Source organism: Ictidomys tridecemlineatus, chromosome 4, assembly GCF_052094955.1.
Source record: "Ictidomys tridecemlineatus isolate mIctTri1 chromosome 4, mIctTri1.hap1, whole genome shotgun sequence".
NCBI classification, from domain to species: domain Eukaryota; kingdom Metazoa; phylum Chordata; class Mammalia; order Rodentia; family Sciuridae; genus Ictidomys; species Ictidomys tridecemlineatus.
The window spans coordinates 16,896,493-16,915,823 of record NC_135480.1 but is presented as its reverse complement, the minus strand read 5'-3'; the positions used below and the strand labels follow the sequence as shown (position 1 = coordinate 16,915,823).

The 19,331-nt window shown below is 34.8% G+C and overlaps 2 protein-coding genes across 2 annotated transcripts; both read left to right on the top strand.

Annotated features, from left to right (window-relative positions):
- Positions 1-6,575: 6,575 nt before the first annotated feature.
- Positions 6,576-7,514, top strand: Or5d14 (olfactory receptor family 5 subfamily D member 14). The gene has a single exon (XM_005342197.2). The coding sequence runs from the start codon at positions 6,576-6,578 to the stop codon at positions 7,512-7,514; it is 939 nt and encodes a 312-aa protein (XP_005342254.2).
- A 6,475-nt stretch (positions 7,515-13,989) lies between these two features.
- LOC144376747 (olfactory receptor 5D18) lies at positions 13,990-14,937 on the top strand. Its single transcript, XM_078045027.1, has one exon. The coding sequence runs from the start codon at positions 13,996-13,998 to the stop codon at positions 14,935-14,937; it is 942 nt and encodes a 313-aa protein (XP_077901153.1). The 5' UTR covers positions 13,990-13,995.
- The last annotated feature ends 4,394 nt before the right edge of the window (positions 14,938-19,331 follow it).

Here is a 19,331-nt window from a genome sequence, read left to right as displayed (position 1 = left end):
ATACAACATTGGATTTATGTGATGTTACTCAGAAATTACCAAGAGAAGGGGGGGGGATCAGAAAATATTAGTCTCAAAAAGTGCATTGTCACAGTTGATTCTGTAAATTCCACTTACCAATAGAACAGAAAGCACAAAGAAGTTAAGAATCTGTTTGTATAAATATTGCAAAAATTTTAAGATTTAGTTGATTACACATTAAATCTGCATAGAATGACTTTGTTTGCTATATAATTATGGCATTATTGCAACTCTTTTGATTCAAATATCCTCTGAATTGAATACTCACATGTTTGGTTTAAACCAGAGATTGTCTGAGTCTGAAAAAAAGATCAAAATTTGATCTTTCTATTCCTTTACAAATTACACTTTGTGTTACCAACTTTACAAGGATATTTCCTGTGCATACATCTGATATGTTACTCTGTATCATTTCTTTTAATAGTAAATATTTTTTACCTTTTTTAGAGCATTACTCATACTAGTGAAATTAATTTTGGTAGGTTTTTTTTTCTAAAGGAGCACAACTAAATTGGATACAATCCAGACTTGTTTGATGTCAGAGTTTGGAAATTTAACAAGTGTTTTGGATATATTTTTAAAATTTATTAGTTCTATTCAGTTTTACATGACACTAGAAAGCTCATTGATTCATTGTACACAAATGGAGAATTTTCACTTCTCTGGTTGTTCATAAAGTATATTCACACCATTCGTGCAATAATACATGTATCTAGAGCAATGATGTCTGTCTCATTCCACTGTCTTTTCTACCCCTTTGCCCACCCCACCCCCCGCCTTTGCCCCATTCAAAGTTTCTCCACTCATCCCATCCCCCACCCATTATCTATTAGTATCCATTTATCAGAGAAGACATTCGGCCCCTGTATTTTTGAGATTGGCTTATTGTGCTTAGCATGATATTCTCCAACTCCATCCATTTACCTGCAAATACTATAATTTTGCAAATACTATGAATTTATTTTGATCTTGTTATTGTGAATACAGTAAGACAATGATAATTTTATTCTCTTTTAATGCTGAGTAATATTCCATCGTGTATATGTACCACATTTTCTTTATCCATTCCTCCTATTGAAGGGCATCTAGTTGCTTAAACAGTTTAGCAATTGTGAATTGTGCTGCTATAAACATTGAGATGGCTACATCACTACAGCATGCTGTTTTTAAGTCTTTACAGTATAGACTGAGTAGTGGAATAGCTGAGTCAAATTGTGCTTGCATTCTAAGTTTTCTAAGTAATATCAATGCTGCTCTCCAGATTGGTTGCACCAATTTACCCTGCATCATCTTAATGATTAAATATTAATTATTTCCCCAGAGTAACTGTGTTCATCTCAAACAAAGCCTTTAACTTCATTTTGTTATAAAAATATATATCACCTAGCCTTCCCTTTTATATGAGAGTAGATAATTATAAAGCATAAACTTAATAGGTACTTCACTTATATTTTATTTGTAATGCAGGGATCACACACACATCACCATGATTCTCGACATTTTATACTGGATTACACATTTTGCAGGTAATGCAACTCAAGATTGGTTCACTCTTGGAACAAAATTGGAACTTCCAGTGTTAATTCCACTACTGAAGCCTGAACTTCTGTATGTGTGGTGGGGTTAGGGGTGTGATATTATAGTTATTGAAGAATGAGAAACGTATTTTTCCTCTTCTGAAACAGTTATGTCAAATTGAGTATTTTTAATGAATATCCTTAGGAATAAACTAGTTTGTTAAGTTCTTTATGGTACATTGGCTTGCATACGGAGAGAAGATAAATTTTTTTTATTTTGTTATTGTGAATACAATAAGACGATGATAAAGGACAACGCAGAAAAAAAGTCAGAAAAAATGTGATTATTTAATTATTAATAGCCAAAAATCAGCAGAAATTATCAGACCCAAGGTACTCAAAATCTTTAATTATTGAGTAAATTATTAAATGTACTAAAATATTTCTCTACAGCTCTGAAAGTACATAAATTAGGTAAGATAATAAGAATGGGTTACCCTCTGATCATAATTTGTTAGATTTTCAGGGAAGCAGTCTGTGAGAAAGAGACATTTACAAAGAAATATACAAAATTTCTCATAAATATATTTATTAAAATTGCATGTAGTGCTAAAATGTTTTGGAGTCTACTAACTTCTATGTAGACTCTCTCACATTTCCATAACTCATGTTAAATGTCTGTGAGTTCAACATGGGTATGACCACTCAGAGACTCCGCTGCCCACTGGTAGGAGGTATCTTAAGGACTGAGTTGAAAATAAAAGCAAAGAAGCAACGGATATAAGCTTTCCTAACTCATCAAAATTGGCTAAAGTTAAAATTTTAGAGCTATTCGGATGAAGTGAACATTGTACAAAAGGTCAACGGAATATTTATATCAAATCTAACTAAGTTGGACCCATTTTAGGCAGCAAAGAAGAGAATAAATATCAGGCAACAGACCAGAGGCCCAGATGTGCTGTTCAGTATAGTGAGGCAACTGTGTAAGCATTTTTTAATTAAATTACTAAAAGGTAGGAGTTAGTAAATGTTAGTAAATAATAGCACGAGTCAAGACATTGATGAACCTACTAGCTGAAGACAATAAGGAAAGAACACAAGCAAATCAGGACATCTGAGTGACATGAAGAGTATCTGCTGCTCCCATTCCATGACATGAGGTTAAAACCAGCTCTCCACTACTTTGCCTGACCTCCACTCAGGAAGAGCATGAAGAAAATGGAGAGTGGCCTCTTGAAGAGAGTATGGAGCAAGTACCTGCTCCTGTGAGGAGCACCAGGTGGTAGTGATGCCAGAGAAGGGTCACTATACCATTTCAGAAAACTCTGGCCAAATGTTATTTATTAAAATACAACCACATCAATACATACATTGGACATATATAAATCTCAATTAACATCATCCATCAAAAAAGGCTTTCAGCTTTGACATGTAAAATAAATATATTTGAATATTATTCAAAGCCTACAAGGAATTACAAAATAAGTCACAGAAGCAACTAGAAAGTAAGATAAGGTTTCATACAGTTGGCAAAAATGTTTTAAGCTATGTGTAAAGTAAAATATATTAGCAATTTGGATATGTTATGCAAATTAGATGAAAAATTAGATAACAGTGAGTTCATTTATTAATCTAGAGATAACTGATATTGTATTATTTTCTGATTCCACAAGGATGGTAATAACCTATAAACAGATCCATTTTGTAAGTCACTACTAACAGAATGGCTCACTGTGATATTGTTTTACTTGTTTTAAATCTCTCTCTCTCTCTCACACACACACAAACACATACACACACACACACACACACACACACACATGCACACACACATCTCTGGCCAAATATTATTTATTAAAATACAACCACATCAATACACACATTGGATATATTAAAGGTATAAGGTATGTATGTATCTATTCATCTCCATTTTATAAAATTATATCTTAGTCTTCCATAATTTCCTAATAACAAGAAATGATTAGTATAGTCTTCTTATATTCTGATTTCTATTTCTCAGTTTGTATATTTATATATAAATGTGCATGTTTAAGTGTGTGTGTGTGTGTGTGTGTGTGTGTGTGTGTGTGTGTGGTTGCCCAGTATACTTGTTGCTTTTGGAATCTACCACATGCACATAACAAATATTTTTTAAACCAATAAATTCATTGAAATGTATCTATAAAATATTTTAATTATTTTAACATTAATGATACATTTATTTAACCTAATATGTGTAAAATATTATAATGCCCACATAAAATCAGAAAATAAATTTGCAATATTTTTACGTTCTCTTTTCCTTATTAAGTTTTTGAAAGCAAGTGTGTAGTTCATACTTCCAGCACACCCCAATTAAGAGCTGACACATTACAAGGTCTCAAAAGCCACCTAGGGTGAGTGGCCACCATATTGGACAGAGTAAGCTTAGAATTTCCCCCTGTGGCTTCTCCTGCTTTCCTCTGTCCTGCTCCCTGGGCTCCCTGCTGCTTCTTTTTTCTGTATCTGGGGCAGTGCATACTTTTTGAAAGTCCTCTGCTATATCAATTTCAGTTATTTTTGATGAGGGGGGAAAAAAACTCTCAGAACTTAGTGACTAAAAACTATCTCTTGCCATTCTGTAAACTGACAGGGTAGATATTGTGCCATTATCACCAAGGCCCATGCACGCTGCTGCTCGTATGTGAATAGAGCTAGTACTAATACTTCCACTCCAAGATGGTATCTGCTTATATGTTAGGTGATCTAGTGCTGGGTATTGGCCGGGTTGCTTTTTCTAGCAGCAACTTAACCTGCTTTTAAGTTCTACTGGTTTCCTTATATGATGCTCTCAGAGTTGGAAGAGAGTGAAAGTAGAAGCTATAAGACATCTTGCTGCTTCCCTCCAGAATCTGCAAGGCACTCATACTACACTTTCTTGGTCAAGAAAGTCACAGTTATGACTTCATGTGTCCATCACTGTACTGTGTGCCCCAGCAGGAGCATACTCTCTGGAGAGAAAAGACCTCCTAACTACTGGAGTTCATGGTTTCACTCACAGGAAGCACGTTTTCAGTGGGTGGATCATCAAAAGGTAGAAAAGTCATTCCCTTTACACTTTGGGCTCATACATTATTCTGGTCTCAGAAATTATTACAGAAATTACAATGCATTTTGGATGAAGAGCCTATATATTGAGCCTATGTATCACATTCCAGAGGATAGTATTCTAGAGGTTATTTTTCCATCCTTCTGAAATATTACCATGCCAATTTTCTCAGCCAAATTTGAAAAGACAACCCCATTTTAAATTTCCAGTTCTTCCTTGAAGCCTTCTTTGTTCACTGCTATCCTTCATAGCAACCCCAGAGATGGACAATTGTGGTGCATCTACCTTTAGGTTGTGCCAACATATCATGGGGAATCCTAGGAAAAGAATGTCTCAGTGCTGTCTGCATATTCAAGTTGTCAAGCGAATGAGTTCATAAACTCTTGAACTTATGAGTTCAGGCTGAGCAGAAGGAAGCAATGAAGTAAGAGTATGAACCCTGGATATTGGTGCTACATTCTCTTGTGATTTTAAGAAGAGTGCAGTTGATTGCTGCCCATGCCTAATATGATAGATTGGTAGGATCACCAACAACCTGTTCAAAATGGGATGTTTGGGTTGCATGGTACCTTGGTGACCTTTTACCAATCACTATTGCTAGCAGGATGTGTTAAAATTCTGATAATCTCTATCTGCCATGTATCCTCCAAGGACAATCATATACACTGGGTTATGTGCCCCAAGTAACAGAACAGCCTGTATGGCAGACCGCACTTGTTACAGAGTTTTCTTTTGTTATGGTTCCCACTCAGTAGGAACCACATTTTGATGAGTTTTATAGACCAGCTACAGTAACATTCCTGAATCTCCTATATGCTTACTTCAAAATCTAGAGATACCCTGATTTTTTGTAGTAGATGAGGCAGAATTTCAGCTTTATTTATTTATTTTTAATCATAGAGGGCATTTTAATTATATGTAAACAAAGTATGATACTTAACTCCATGCTGCCATTTTTCTGGGTAATTTCAAGAAAATACCACTTATTAATGATAGTGTAAGAGGCTTGCCTTAATTGCCTGTGTAGGTGCTTATGACGAATAATTTGCTGTTGATTCTCTAGAGTTACTGTCCCTGGGGTTGTAAAGTTAGATATAAGATGTTTGGTGTCCCCATTATACTCAGCCTACAGAGAAACAGGAGGGCGGAGGGCGGTGACCTGTTTCTCTGTGGCAGGTAAGTTTATTCAGGTTTCCTATGAAATTGTGAAAATATTATTTTCCTAATATTGTAACTGGGAGTCTCTTTGACTTTTTCCTTTTACGCTAAGTTACTATAAATGCAATTGAATTCTGATCCATGGAATAATCATGTAAATATTTCAAACTCATTTAAATATTTGGCCTCTAGGTACCTAGACGTCCATTTCACAAAGAAAATAAACATGTTATATTCTCTTTATATGAAACTTCAATTGGTATATAGATTTTATAAGGATGAAAATTAGTTAATTTTGACAAATCTTGGACCCAATACAACTTGGGATGTTTACAAGATATCTCTTTGGTGTCTAAGCTAAAGTGGAAGCTAACCCATAAGCCCTAATAAAGTGTGTGTTCCCATTGTTCTCCTTGACCGCTCAGCAGATAATATATTCTATTAAGGAAATAAGGTTATGAGAGAAAAAACTGCTGAAATAGGATTGTTTCCTCTCTTTATCGATAACCCCCTAATATTTTATTTGTGTTTAATATAAAGCATATTCTCTCACTCTCACTGACTTTAATTGATATGTGCAAATAAAATACACTTGCAGTGCATATCATTCTTTGAAGCAAATCATTCATTTTTTTCACTAACTCGTCACTGGTTTGTGAATTTATATCCATTTCCTATCAGTTATGTGCCTTTCATGCTTATCGACAGCATTGCCACTCATCCCCATAAATCTTATGTTTGACAGGAGCAAGTGTCTTCAACTACACTCTCCCATGGAAGGAAGTTATGTGATGGCTGTAGGAAATCTGAGTCTGGAGACAACTTTTGCCCTCTTAGGTTTCACAGACTTCCCAGAGCTTCAGATTCCTCTCTTTCTCATCTTTCTGCTCATGTACATTATCACCGTGGTGGGAAACCTAGGGATGATAGTGATCATCAAGATCAACCCCAAGTTTCATACCCCCATGTACTTCTTCCTCAGTCACCTTTCTTTCGTTGACTTTTGTTACTCTTCCATTGTCACCCCCAAGCTGCTGGAGAACTTGGTCTTGGCGGATAAAAGCATCTTCTACTCCAGCTGCATGCTGCAGTACTTCCTGTCCTGCACAGCTGTGGTGACTGAGTCCTTCCTATTGGCAGTGATGGCCTATGACCGCTTTGTGGCCATCTGTAATCCCCTGCTGTATACAGTGGTCATGTCACAGAGACTCTGTGCCCTACTGGTGGCTGGGTCATATATTTGGGGTATGTTTGGCCCCTTGGTCCTGCTTTGCTATGCTCTTCGGCTGAGCTTTTCTGGATTTAATGTAATCAACCACTTTTTCTGTGAATATACTGCCCTCATTGCTGTCTCCAGCTCTGACATCCGTGTCCCACACTTGCTGCTTTTTGGCTTTGCCACCTTCAATGAGGTCAGCACACTACTGATCATCCTTACCTCCTATGTGTTTATTTTTGTAACTGTGTTAAAAATCCGTTCTGCCAGTGGGCGTCGCAAAGCCTTCTCCACCTGTGCCTCCCACCTGACCGCCATCACCATCTTCCATGGGACGATCCTTTCTCTCTACTGTGTGCCCAACTCCAAAAACTCCCGGCAAACAGTCAAAGTGGCCTCTGTGTTTTACACAGTCGTCAACCCCATGCTGAACCCACTGATCTACAGCCTGAGGAACAAAGATGTCAAAGAGGCTGTCTGGAAATTGGTAGGGAAAAAAATACCATTTCACTGAACCAGTCCCAAGAAACGTTTTCATCCTAATAAATAAGAGAACAGAACAGAACCTGTTTCCAAGCCTATAGCACGTGTTCCTGTGAGGTTTGTATAGATGTTTGGGAAGCATGGACTGATAAATTCAAATCTCATGAAGAAAAGAAAGAAGTGTAATATTGAGATGAATTTCATAAGATTCTGATCCATGAAACATCTACTTCTTTGAAGTCTCTGAACTCAAATATTTAAAAAAGCACAAAATATGATAGATCATGGAGTGTGGGGGCTACAGCCACTACAAGAATGATTGTAGCTCACCACAGAATTTTTTTTCCTCATTTGTTAATGTGTATGCCAATGAGTGCCTGGCCTTTAAGGTCATTTGAGTTGTGTCACGGAAGTATTGTGTCAATGTGGGGAGATAAAGGTGGATATGCTCTGTGATTAAAAAATAAAAACCTTTCTGATACCTTCATGCCATGGTTCTGTGAATTTTAGAACTTGAGAGTCTGGCAGTTAAAACATTCAAGTCATCTTCTGCTGAGACACAGGATAAGGACAATTATGTTTGTTGGGTACATGGCTACACTAACCTCGAATGACTGATGTGACTTGAAACAGGAACTGAACTCTATTTTTGACTACACATCTAGTGCCCTTTCTGTTTAGTGCTGCTGAGACTTTTAGTGGAAGAGTACGTAAAAATTAATTCTGTCTTTCGGAAAAGACAAACATTGGAATCTTCAATATTTCTAGGTAGCACACTGGTATTACTAGTCAAAATGTTGCAGTCCCAGAATCTGCATACCTGGGAATCTCTAACATTGTCTAATCCAGTTTATCCAGAATATAAGCAATAAATAAATCATTTGGTTTCTAGGAAAGTTACTGGGATAGCAATTCATTCCTCTAAACTTTGTTTAATAAAGGAACTGTATTCAAAGTATTTTTCCTGTATGAATTGCATTTTAAAGTCATTTAATAGTTAACATGAGAGGAAGTTCAGATGAAATCAAGGCTGAAAAAGCAGAAATTAGAAAATCACAACTCTAGAAGTGTTCATCTGAAAAAAAAATTAAAAGACCATAGTGATGGCGTTGATTTAAATGGGTATTAAAATCATTAGGTAAAAGAGAGTGGGTAATTTTAAAGTAATCAACCTGATGCTGTCCCTACATGCAGGGTGCACTCCACATAGGCTTCATACAAGAATGCTCAAGAAATACATGTAGGACAGGGAAAATTAACTCATGCTTCAATAGTTCTTGGAGTTCCTTGTTTTGAGGCTTGAAGTATTGATGAAAGTATTTCATTGCTGTTTCCCTGGAAGTCTTCAAATGACTGAAAGATTCACTGTAATATTGATGTACTGTGTCTGGTTTTACTATTACAGATTATTTCTGGTGATCTGAAATTTTTTATCAGTAATGAACTAACAAAAGTGTGCCACAATAGCACTCAACTGATGTCATTCAATATTTCCTCATTGTCCTATGACAATACCAAGTTAGTGGCATAAATATAGCCTTGAAGGACAAACACAGATATATCTTATATTGTCCCTGTTATGTATTTACAAAGAAATTGAGAAAATGCACAGAAGGCTCACATACTCCAGAGTTGTAAGATACATAAATAAAAGACCTTCTATTTGAAAATAAATGAGTTTGCTCTTCTCTGCAACAAACTCAAAACTCTGCTCCTTCACAAAGACACCTTGCCTGACATTTTAATTAAAATGACAACTATGCTAACATCTATTTTGGCACTGAGGGAAATGATCACATATTTAACTATTTTTATATCCTACTTTAAATATAACTTTGATGGGCAAAGAAACACTGTCTCATCAATTCTTAAGACAGTACCTGGCTCAAGGTAAGCCTGTCATAAATATTTATTGTATAAATAAATGAATGAACAATTAAATGAATAAATCACATACCATAATTATGAACTCAATCTTCTTTCCCTGATTCCTGTACCAGAAAACAATGATCATGGAATAATAATTGTTTTAATTCTGATTATGAAATGCATACTTTTCAAACAGTGTGTGCTCAATGGTTATTACTTATTATAGCTTATTACTGGAGAAAGATTAGATATCTTTGGAGAGGAATGTTTTAATGAGATTTCATTTTGTATTCTTATATCAAAAGCATATCCTTGGAAATAATTGGTATGCAAACATTCTGAGTGACTGGGCATGAAAATATTCTAAAGAAGTTATTTTAGGATTTTCTGAAGTAGAATAATTGAGATATCAGTATTCATTTGCAAATAATTTCTCCTTGCTGTACATTTGTTAAAAATACTGAGGTGCCACAAAAAATAAAACACATGGTGGGAAGTGGGTTGGCAAACACAATTGTACTTCTGCAGAAGGATGCACTCCCAAAGAGAATCTGAAGGACAAGTTCATCTAGGAAGGCAGTAGGATAATATTCATTCCTAAAGAGATAACACCCATTTTTCCTGGCTCCTGATAAGAGGAGTCTCTGGTTATATTCAACAGGATTAGCCAATTTAAAATCTGGGGTGGGCATTAAATAGGGCTATAGTTGTGATTGGATACATATTAGGGAATTGTAAAAATGGCTTCATTCTGACCACATGGTTCCCAAGCTTAAGAAGGTGAAACAATTACAGTAAACATGCATGTGCAACATTGCAGGTTCAACTATAATAGAAAGGAAAAAATAAATATCATATATAATTTTAGAAATACAATATGTCTATTGCAATAAGCTTGGCTAAAGAAATATCAGTACAGAAGACCTTTTTTTTCATTTTTACTGTCAATTTTTAAAATATTATTTTAATAGGTAAATTATAATTGTGTACATTTACTTTAAGTAATCACTTAATGTAGTAATATTCAGAATTTTTTTGAACTCTCTGTCCTCTACTTTCCCACAGTTCTGGTAGGTTTAGCTCTGTCCCAGTTGCATGAAAGGTCATATTTATTATTCAACAATTATTCATGGTATACTTTGTGCTAGTTATTAGTCTAGCAGCTTATAATATATCAGTGTACTCAACAATGAATTTCTCACTTTCCCAGAAAATTTATTTTAGCTTAGGGAAACAAATTATATATTTAAAATGCAGAACAAAAGAATTTAAGAAATGTATTTTTCTGTTTTAAACAGCTTAAATGGTAATATTGTGGAATAGGGTAATCCCTTCAGTATAGTAGTGTGCTCATATAAGACTTCACTAAAAAGATATATTTTGGGCTGGGATGTGGCTTAAGTGGTAACACGGTCAACTGGCATGCTCAGGGTGATAGGTTCAATCCTCAGCACCATATAAATAAAGACGTTGTGTCCACTGAAAACTGAAAAATAAATATTAATTTTTTTCTCTATCTCTCTGTCTCTCTCTGTCTTCTCTCTCTCTCTCTCTAAAAAAAAAAAGATATATAAGCAGAAATTAAAAGGAAAGAATTCCAATAAGAGGGAAAAAAATTCCAGTAAAAGCCAACAACGAAGGAGTGTGGTCTTCTTTTAAGAAACAATGAGGAAGTCAGAGTATCTGCATGCACAGCTAGTGTAATAGTTAGCTTGTACTCACTGTGATCTGATAAGGACAAGTTACAGGAGGAAACGGTTTCAGAGGATCAGTGCATGGTTGGCCCACTCTGAAGCTGAGGGCCAGAGATAAGGCAGATCAACATGGTAGTAGGATAGTTTGGAGGGAAGCAGTTCATGACAAGGCACCCAGTAAGCAGAGAACTCTACACACTAAAGGCAAAATGTAAACTCCCAGGGAACATCCCACTGAAAACCTTTCTCGAGCCACTTTTCACCTGTCTACACTTACTGCCCTGTTAATTTATATCAGTGGATTAATCAAACATTTAAATGACATGTCTCATAATCTATAATCATTTCACCTTTGAAAAGTTGTGCATAGTCTCACAAATGACCTTTTCAGGGTCCCCCCACATCTGAACCAGGTAGGGAAAAGAAGCAACAGATAGGGCCAAGATTTAGCAGAAACTTGATTATTTATCCAGTTGAATGTTGACCTTTGTAAATCTTTCTGCTTTAACTTTCAGTGAAGCATTACAACCTGAACATCTGGATATCCACTCTTTTCCAATATGAACAAATTATTTAATAAGGTAGAAAAGTATTAGGCCTAGCAAATACTATCAAATCATTTTTATATTGATGATTCTAATATATGTTTCTATAAATGAAATTTATGGAGCATAAAATTTATGAAATTTATGGGGCAAAAGACAGTAATGAAGGTATGGGAAAGGTGAATTTAATATGTGTTATATAAAATGCTCCTGATGCTGCTAGATTTTTTTCTCTAAGTTTTCTCAGATATTAAAATTATATGAACTTGAGGTGATTAATTTTAATTGCTTGTGTATGACCTCAAGAGAATTAAGCAATTGATTGTCTCTAGGGTTCTTATCTCCAAAACTAGCTATAGATATAAGAATATTTGAATTGCCCCAAGGAAGCGAGCTCCTGCCTTAGCTGTGAGCAGGTATGTTTTCAAATTCAAAAGACATATTGGTTTAAATTTAATGTAGGAAACCAACTCTCTTAAATTTAGAGTTTTCTTGAGAAATAGATGTGAAAGAACCAGGAACAGTGAATTTTACACTTTTTCTACAAAGTTTCATATTAGAGGACCATCTTAACTAGCCCCTCACCAGTATCACTAAAACAAAAAAATCATGTATTGTCTCACTTTTGCAAATTTTGAAGGAGTTATCAAGAGAGAATATTTAAATAAAATGAAATAGACATTGAATAGAATGTCTATAAAAAAAGAATCTTATTTGATTAAAGTTAGAAGAATGTAACCACTGATAGCAAAAAATAACAAGCTCAACTGAGAAAAAATACTGGAATAAAGATTTCAGCTATAAGTTTTTTCCTGGACTGGAAGTTCATATAAGTTTTCTTTTTTTCTTTTTTTTTAACCCAGGATTTAATAATAGCATTTGTGATAATGCAGTCATTGCACTAAATGTAAAAATAGTTTTAAATAAAATTTAAAATTATTTAGATAAATAAAGCATGGTAGTAAGAAAATAGATGATAGAATGTCTGGCTTGTGCATTGTCTTTTGAGGTTGTCTTTAATGGGTAAATTCATTAGGCTAAGAACAGATATTATCATTGAATGTCTCAGCATATGATTAGATATCTTTATTGATGGGCTATGTAATGACTATTTCATAGATTCTGTGACTAAAGATGACTTTTCATAAATAGTAGGGGAAGGATGCTGGCATGGTTAGATATGAGAGGTTTGGGGCACTAATAACAGAAATATGTTTCTTTTATATTACCCTCCTCTCCCTGCAATGAAATATCTTCAGGTCATAGATAGTACTACCTAAAATTGTTAATTCTACTCTTCTATGGGTAACATAAGCACAGAATAAAAATATAGTGTATTTTAAAGTAAGAGAAAGAGAGAGAAAAGAGAGACTGAGTGCATGATACCCAGGAGAGGGATATTTCTATGTCAGAGTTATATTATAGTTAGTTACTTCTGGCTGAGAAAAGTACCTAGATCCCCCTCTAATATGTATCATCTTGATAGTGCTTTCTAGTACATTTCTTTGTCATATAGCCCATCACAGAATTACCTCAAATAGAATTAGAATTTTCAGTTTGCTTACTTTTTGTAAACATGATTATTAATAAAAAAATTCTAATATCTATATCTAGAATCAAGACCAGACACTGGTAGATAAGAAGTAGATATATCACTGGAGGCCTGAGGATCTTTGCTTCAGTCATAGGTGTGTAGAGTGTTATTAGTCTGCATTTCATTGGGAAACTCAAGATTTCTTTGGCTCTAGAATAAGAAAGTAAATTAAAATATGTTTACAAATTGATCCAGTTATATTTTTTTTCTTTCAGACATTGAGCAAAGTTTGTACTAGAACTCCTTAAGTCAAACAGCATACTTGCTGCAAATTTAATTCATATTTGTGCTGATATCACAGATACTGGGTTAAAAAAGAGGATTTAAGTGATATGTGGAATTAAAAACAAATGCACAAGTTAAGCATTAGCATGTCAATATATAAAGGAACATTTATAAAAATTAATTTATTTAAAAGCTTCCAATCTTTTCGCTGGTTAAAGGATTGAGATCATCCATTATCATTGATAATTAGATTTATCTTATACAAATTTACAATTTTAAATAACGGTTGAAAGTTTTATGTGGACATTTGTTAAAATGGCCATTACCATTGATCCGAATTTTTCATAATTGTATTAAAAATTATCTTTCAGAACTCATAATTTAATTCAATAATTGTATGTTTCTAATGTTAAAAAGGAGTTCATACTTTTAAATAGTAGATATGTTGTCCACCACATATAAATAAACTCACAGCTTCTGAAAGTGGTAATTTATAAACTTGGAAAGTAAACCACACTGCATTTGTCCTCACTCTCCCTAATATTTTTGTTTTCAGGATTAACTCAGATTCCAAACAACAGAAACATGGTTCTGACAGACAGAAATAAGAGTGGGGCCACCTTCACCCTGTTGGGCTTCTCAGATTATCCAGAACTGCAGGTCCCACTCTTCTTGGTTTTCCTGGCTATCTACAGTGTCACGGTGGTAGGGAACATTGGGATGATTGTCATAATCAAAATTAATCCCAAACTTCACACCCCCATGTACTTTTTCCTCAGTCATCTCTCTTTTGTGGATTTCTGCTATTCCTCCACTGTTGCTCCAAATATGCTGGTGAACCTAGTTGCAAAAGACAGAAGCATCTCCTTTTCAGGATGTGTGGTACAAATTTTTTTCTTTTGTACCTTTGTGATAACTGAGTCTTTTCTGCTAGCAGTGATGGCCTATGACCGCTTTGTGGCCATCTGCAACCCTCTGCTCTACACAGTGGCCATGTCCCAGAAACTCTGTGCTGTGCTGGTGGCTGGATCCTATGCATGGGGGGTGGCCTGTTCCCTGATACTAACGTGCTCTGCTCTACAGCTGTCTTTCCATGGCTCCAACACCATTGACCACTTCTTCTGTGAGTTCTACTCCCTGTTCTCCCTCTCATGCTCAGATCCCCACATCACTTCTTTGCTGCTCTTTATTTCTGCCACATTTAATGAAGTCAGCACACTGCTCATCATCCTCACATCTTACTTGTTCATAGTTGTCACAATCCTCAAGATGCAATCAGCCAGTGGGCGACGCAAGGCCTTCTCCACCTGTGCCTCTCACCTGACAGCCATCTCCATCTTCCATGGCACCATCCTGTTCCTCTACTGTGTGCCCAACTCCAAGAACTCCAGGCACACCATCAAAGTGGCCTCTGTGTTCTACACAGTGGTGATCCCCATGTTGAACCCCCTGATCTACAGTCTGAGAAATAAGGATGTCAAGGATACAGCTACCAAAATATTCGGCAGTAAAGTCTCTTCTTTTTGAACATCATATTATCATGAAATTTTTTTCCTGATATATAAATTGTGTTCTAGAAGGTTGGTTTTAAGGATAGGATTAAAATGAATAGAGCCAATATTATGCAGTGGAATTGAAATGGATTTCGCTTTCAAGAGAATAAACTTAGATGTCTTTTTCTTGCTGTAAAACATCGGTAATCTTTTTCATTTTCCTTGTTTTACCTACAAAAGTGGAATAATATAACTCACAATCATATAGTGAAAATTAATGAAAAGCCTACATACCACATGGGATATTGTTCTCTTAGTAAATATTACTACTTTATCTATTTTATAAGATATTTGACATAAACTAAGCTCTTAATAAACCTATGCAATAAGTGGCCAAGTAAAAAGTCAGAAAATATTAACTATCATAGGGAATTTCAGAGAAGGGAATGTTTAAATGCACTGAGGAACTTGAAAGGCATGTTTTTCTAAAATAGTTATTATGTGAACTTGTCAAGGAAAAGAGAAAGAAAGGATTTTGGAGATATAGTTCAGTGAGAAAGGAGTTTTAGTCAGAAGAAAACAGTGTATACATGAAATCCAGGAGGTAAGAATGTGATATTTTATTTTATTGAGCTAATATGACACATTTGTGTATGTGCTGCTAGGTGTCTATGTTTATTGTGCAATGTAAACAATTTCCTTGGTATAAATATAAATTTGAAAAAAAGATACTGTGTGTCTTGAAATATTTTTAAAGTAGTTCTGCATGGTAGTGTGATAATCTATGACAGACCCCACCAGAGGATCAAAAGTGGTAGACTTCACCTTAGAAAATGTCTTACATTAAGCTAACAGACTGGGATGATGGCTTCCTGCTATTATTTCTGCTATTATTAAGCTATTATTCTATCTTGGAAGATATCACACATATTCTCAATTTTACTGAAACTTATTGTTCTGAGCATAAACATAAACTCTGAATTCTCTCAACAAAAATTTTATTTATTTTGTTTTAAGTGTTCCAAGCTAACTATTTATATAATCTTCTTCAAAGTAAATTTGAAAACCATGTATCATCCTAATTAACATAATTAATTAAAATATGAAAACTTTGGTGTTAATAACTACTTTTATTTGAATAACTTGCTCTGCCTTTTACTTCTCTTTACTAAATGTGTCCAGATAATATTCCAAATATTCATCAATACAATGAAAAAATACACTTTTTAACATATTTAACTAAGTGAGAAAAATACCTGGGGTATACATTTGTGAAGGTTTAAGAGCGTTATTTGTTATTGTGATATTATTTTAAATGCTTCATAAATACTAAAAATGTTTATTTAATGTACACTATTAGATAAGGAATCATATAATCCTGTGACCTGGGCACAATGCTACATTCTTTTAGTCCCAGCTACTTGGGAGAGTGCAGCAAAAGGATCACAAATTCAAGGCCAGCCTGGGCAACTTAGAAGGGCCTCATTTCAAAATAAAATTTTTGTTTGTTTGTTTGTTTTTGTCTTGTTTTTTGATGAGAGTAATTCACAAATGAAGATGTAAATGAATAAGAGAAAGTCCATGAATTTGAAGAATAGGAGAAAAGTTATTCTGGGAATGATAGATTTGAAAGGAAACCCAAGAATCTTAAGATTAAGAAAATCTTATCTATCTACGAATAGTTGTTTTGAGAATTTAGGAATAGGTTATCTGTAACTACTTACTTCCATGAAACTTTTAAATGTTTGTGGTATGTAGGGGCACCCAGACTGTGGTTTGAACAATGAGTTCACGTTAAAGATCTATAGTCAGGAAAGGCGCAGACATGGAGGGATGTTGAGGCATCTCAGTATGATGGCCTCTGGCATTACATAGGGAGTCTGCCCTCCCTGAGCCCTTGCAACTCTGCTTGCCCCACAGTTATGTAGTAGTACAAACAGAAAGTAGCATGCAATGCATCTCAACCAAGCATTCTCTGTATGACAATGGGCAAATTTTGCCTGTCTATTCCTCAGTCACTTCATTTGTATATCATTTGTTTTATAAAGAAGAAATATGATGGTAGTTGGATTTAGAAAAGTACCTTGCACATAGGAATTGATCAATAAATGTGTGTCATTATTCTCACTAATGGAGCTTCATGGTCCCCATTCTTTCTGTGGAGAATGATGTGTCTTCAGACTGTATAATGTACAGGAAGTACCTGTTAAGCATAAAGCAGACATACTTATAATATGTGTTCAATCTAACAAAACGATGAAAAGACTCTAGAATGAAACTACAGAATGCTAAAGAAAAAAATTGAAGAAGACCTTAGAAGATGAAGAGATCCCCCATGTTCTTGGATAGGCAGAAATAATATTGTCAAAATGGCGATGTTACCAAAAGCACTATACAGATTTAGTGCAATTCCTAAAATAAGGTTCTTGTGACATACTTCATAAAAATAGAAATGACAGTCATGAAATTCATTTGAAAACATAAGAGGCACAGGAGAGCCTAAGAATCCTTAGCAAGAAAAGTGAAGCAGGAGGCCTCATAATACCAATCATTAAATTATACTACAGAACTACAGTAACAAAAATGGCATGGTATTGACACAAAAACAGACATGAAGATGAAGAGAAATGGAACAGAATAAAAGAAACAGAGACACACCTACACAAATACAGTTACTACATACTAGGCTAAGGCACTATGCACATGCACTAGAGAAAAGATAGCCTCTTCAACAAATGATGCCGGGAAACCTGATAATCCATATGTCACAAAATGAAATTAAACCCCTATCTCTCACCCTGCAAAAACCTGAACTCAAAGTAGATCAATGACCTAGGCCTTAGAACTGAAATCCTCTGCTCACTAGCTGAAAAAGTAGGCCTTATGTCAGCTTAGGAACCATCTTCCCCAACAAGATTCCTAAAGCATAACAAGTACAATCAAGAATCAATAAATGGAACGATATCAAATTAAAATGCTTCTTTATTATCAAGGAAACAATCAAGAATATGAGTAGAGAGACTACAGAATGAGAGAAAAATCTTACCACACTGCATTTCAGATAGAGCATTAATCTTTGGATATACAAAGAAAAAAATTAAAATTAAAATTAAAAAAAAAAACAAATAACCCAGAAAAAAAATGGGCAAAGGAGCTGGTCTGGCACTTCACAGAAGAAGAAATAGGATGGATATATATATATATAATATCTCTAGCTATTAGAGAATTGCAAATTAATACTACACTGAGATTCCATCTCACTTCAGTCAGAATGACAATTAAAGAATACAACTAACAATAAATGTTGGCAAGGATGTAGGGAGTAAGGTACTCTCATACACTGCTGGTGGGACTACAAATTGGTGCAACCACTCTGGAAAGCATTATGAAAATAATTGTTTGAATTCCAAGAGTTTTCTTGATAACTTTTTGATGTCCCACAGAGGTCAGTGATTGTTTTGAGAAGCTTAGGAAACACAGATCCCAGCAAAATATCCACAAACATAAAGTCCATGATATTTTCGATCATAACATTTTCAGGGTTGGAATATATGCTTGTTATTATTATTCAGTTACTAGAATATGTTATTATGGAGGGATATATATATATACATATATATATATAATATATATATATATATATTACTTTGAACTCAGAGAAAGACTACTCATTTTTCCTGGTCACTTAGAGAAAGAAAACTATATTATTACATATACAAAATACAGGATACGTCTCTCAGTTTTATTGTTCACTAAGTCTCAGTTTCTTCATGGTCAGTTCTCATGTTATTAAAATTTTCTCTGATATATATATTTCCTCTCATATTTCACTACTAAAATTTTCATATCATAAATAATGTTGCAATGTTCATTGGTTATTTTTCTGAATCACATCCTTTGCACATCTTTGATGAGTTGTTGAGATAGATTCAGAGGAGCAAATTAGTCAGCAAATAGATCTTTTGAAGATGGAAAACTCATAAATATAGAAAGGCTGTTCTCAAGAGTAATAATTACCTGAACCATAGCCAACATTAGACACTCTATTTAACTAAAACACTAAGCTAATTGTTTAACAAAAAATTATATGGAGTATAATAAGTACTTTCCCATCTAAAATGCATCAATACAACATAAACACTTATGGGTAAATAAGCACAAAGAAGTCTATCTCACCAGTTCATTCTCCAGGAATTGTCTGATATCCCTGAGCTGAGAGTCCTTCTCTTCTTGCTGTTTCTTCTCACCTTTGGAGTCATGGTTTTGGTCAATGTAGGCATGGTTACTTTGATCTAGGTCAGCTCTCAACTGCACACTCCCATGTACTTCTTCCTCAGTCACTTGTCCTTTGTGGACTTCTGCTGCTCCTCAATCACAGTACCCAAAATGCTGGACTGCTAAGAGCCACAGCCAAGTAATATGATGCAT

What these genes read in the sequence shown, in the direction of transcription:
- Or5d14 (XM_005342197.2), top strand. Translation starts at nt 6,576, where the DNA reads ATGGCTGTAGGAAATCTGAGTCTGGAGACAACTTTTGCCCTCTTAGGT.
- LOC144376747 (XM_078045027.1), top strand. Translation starts at nt 13,996, where the DNA reads ATGGTTCTGACAGACAGAAATAAGAGTGGGGCCACCTTCACCCTGTTG.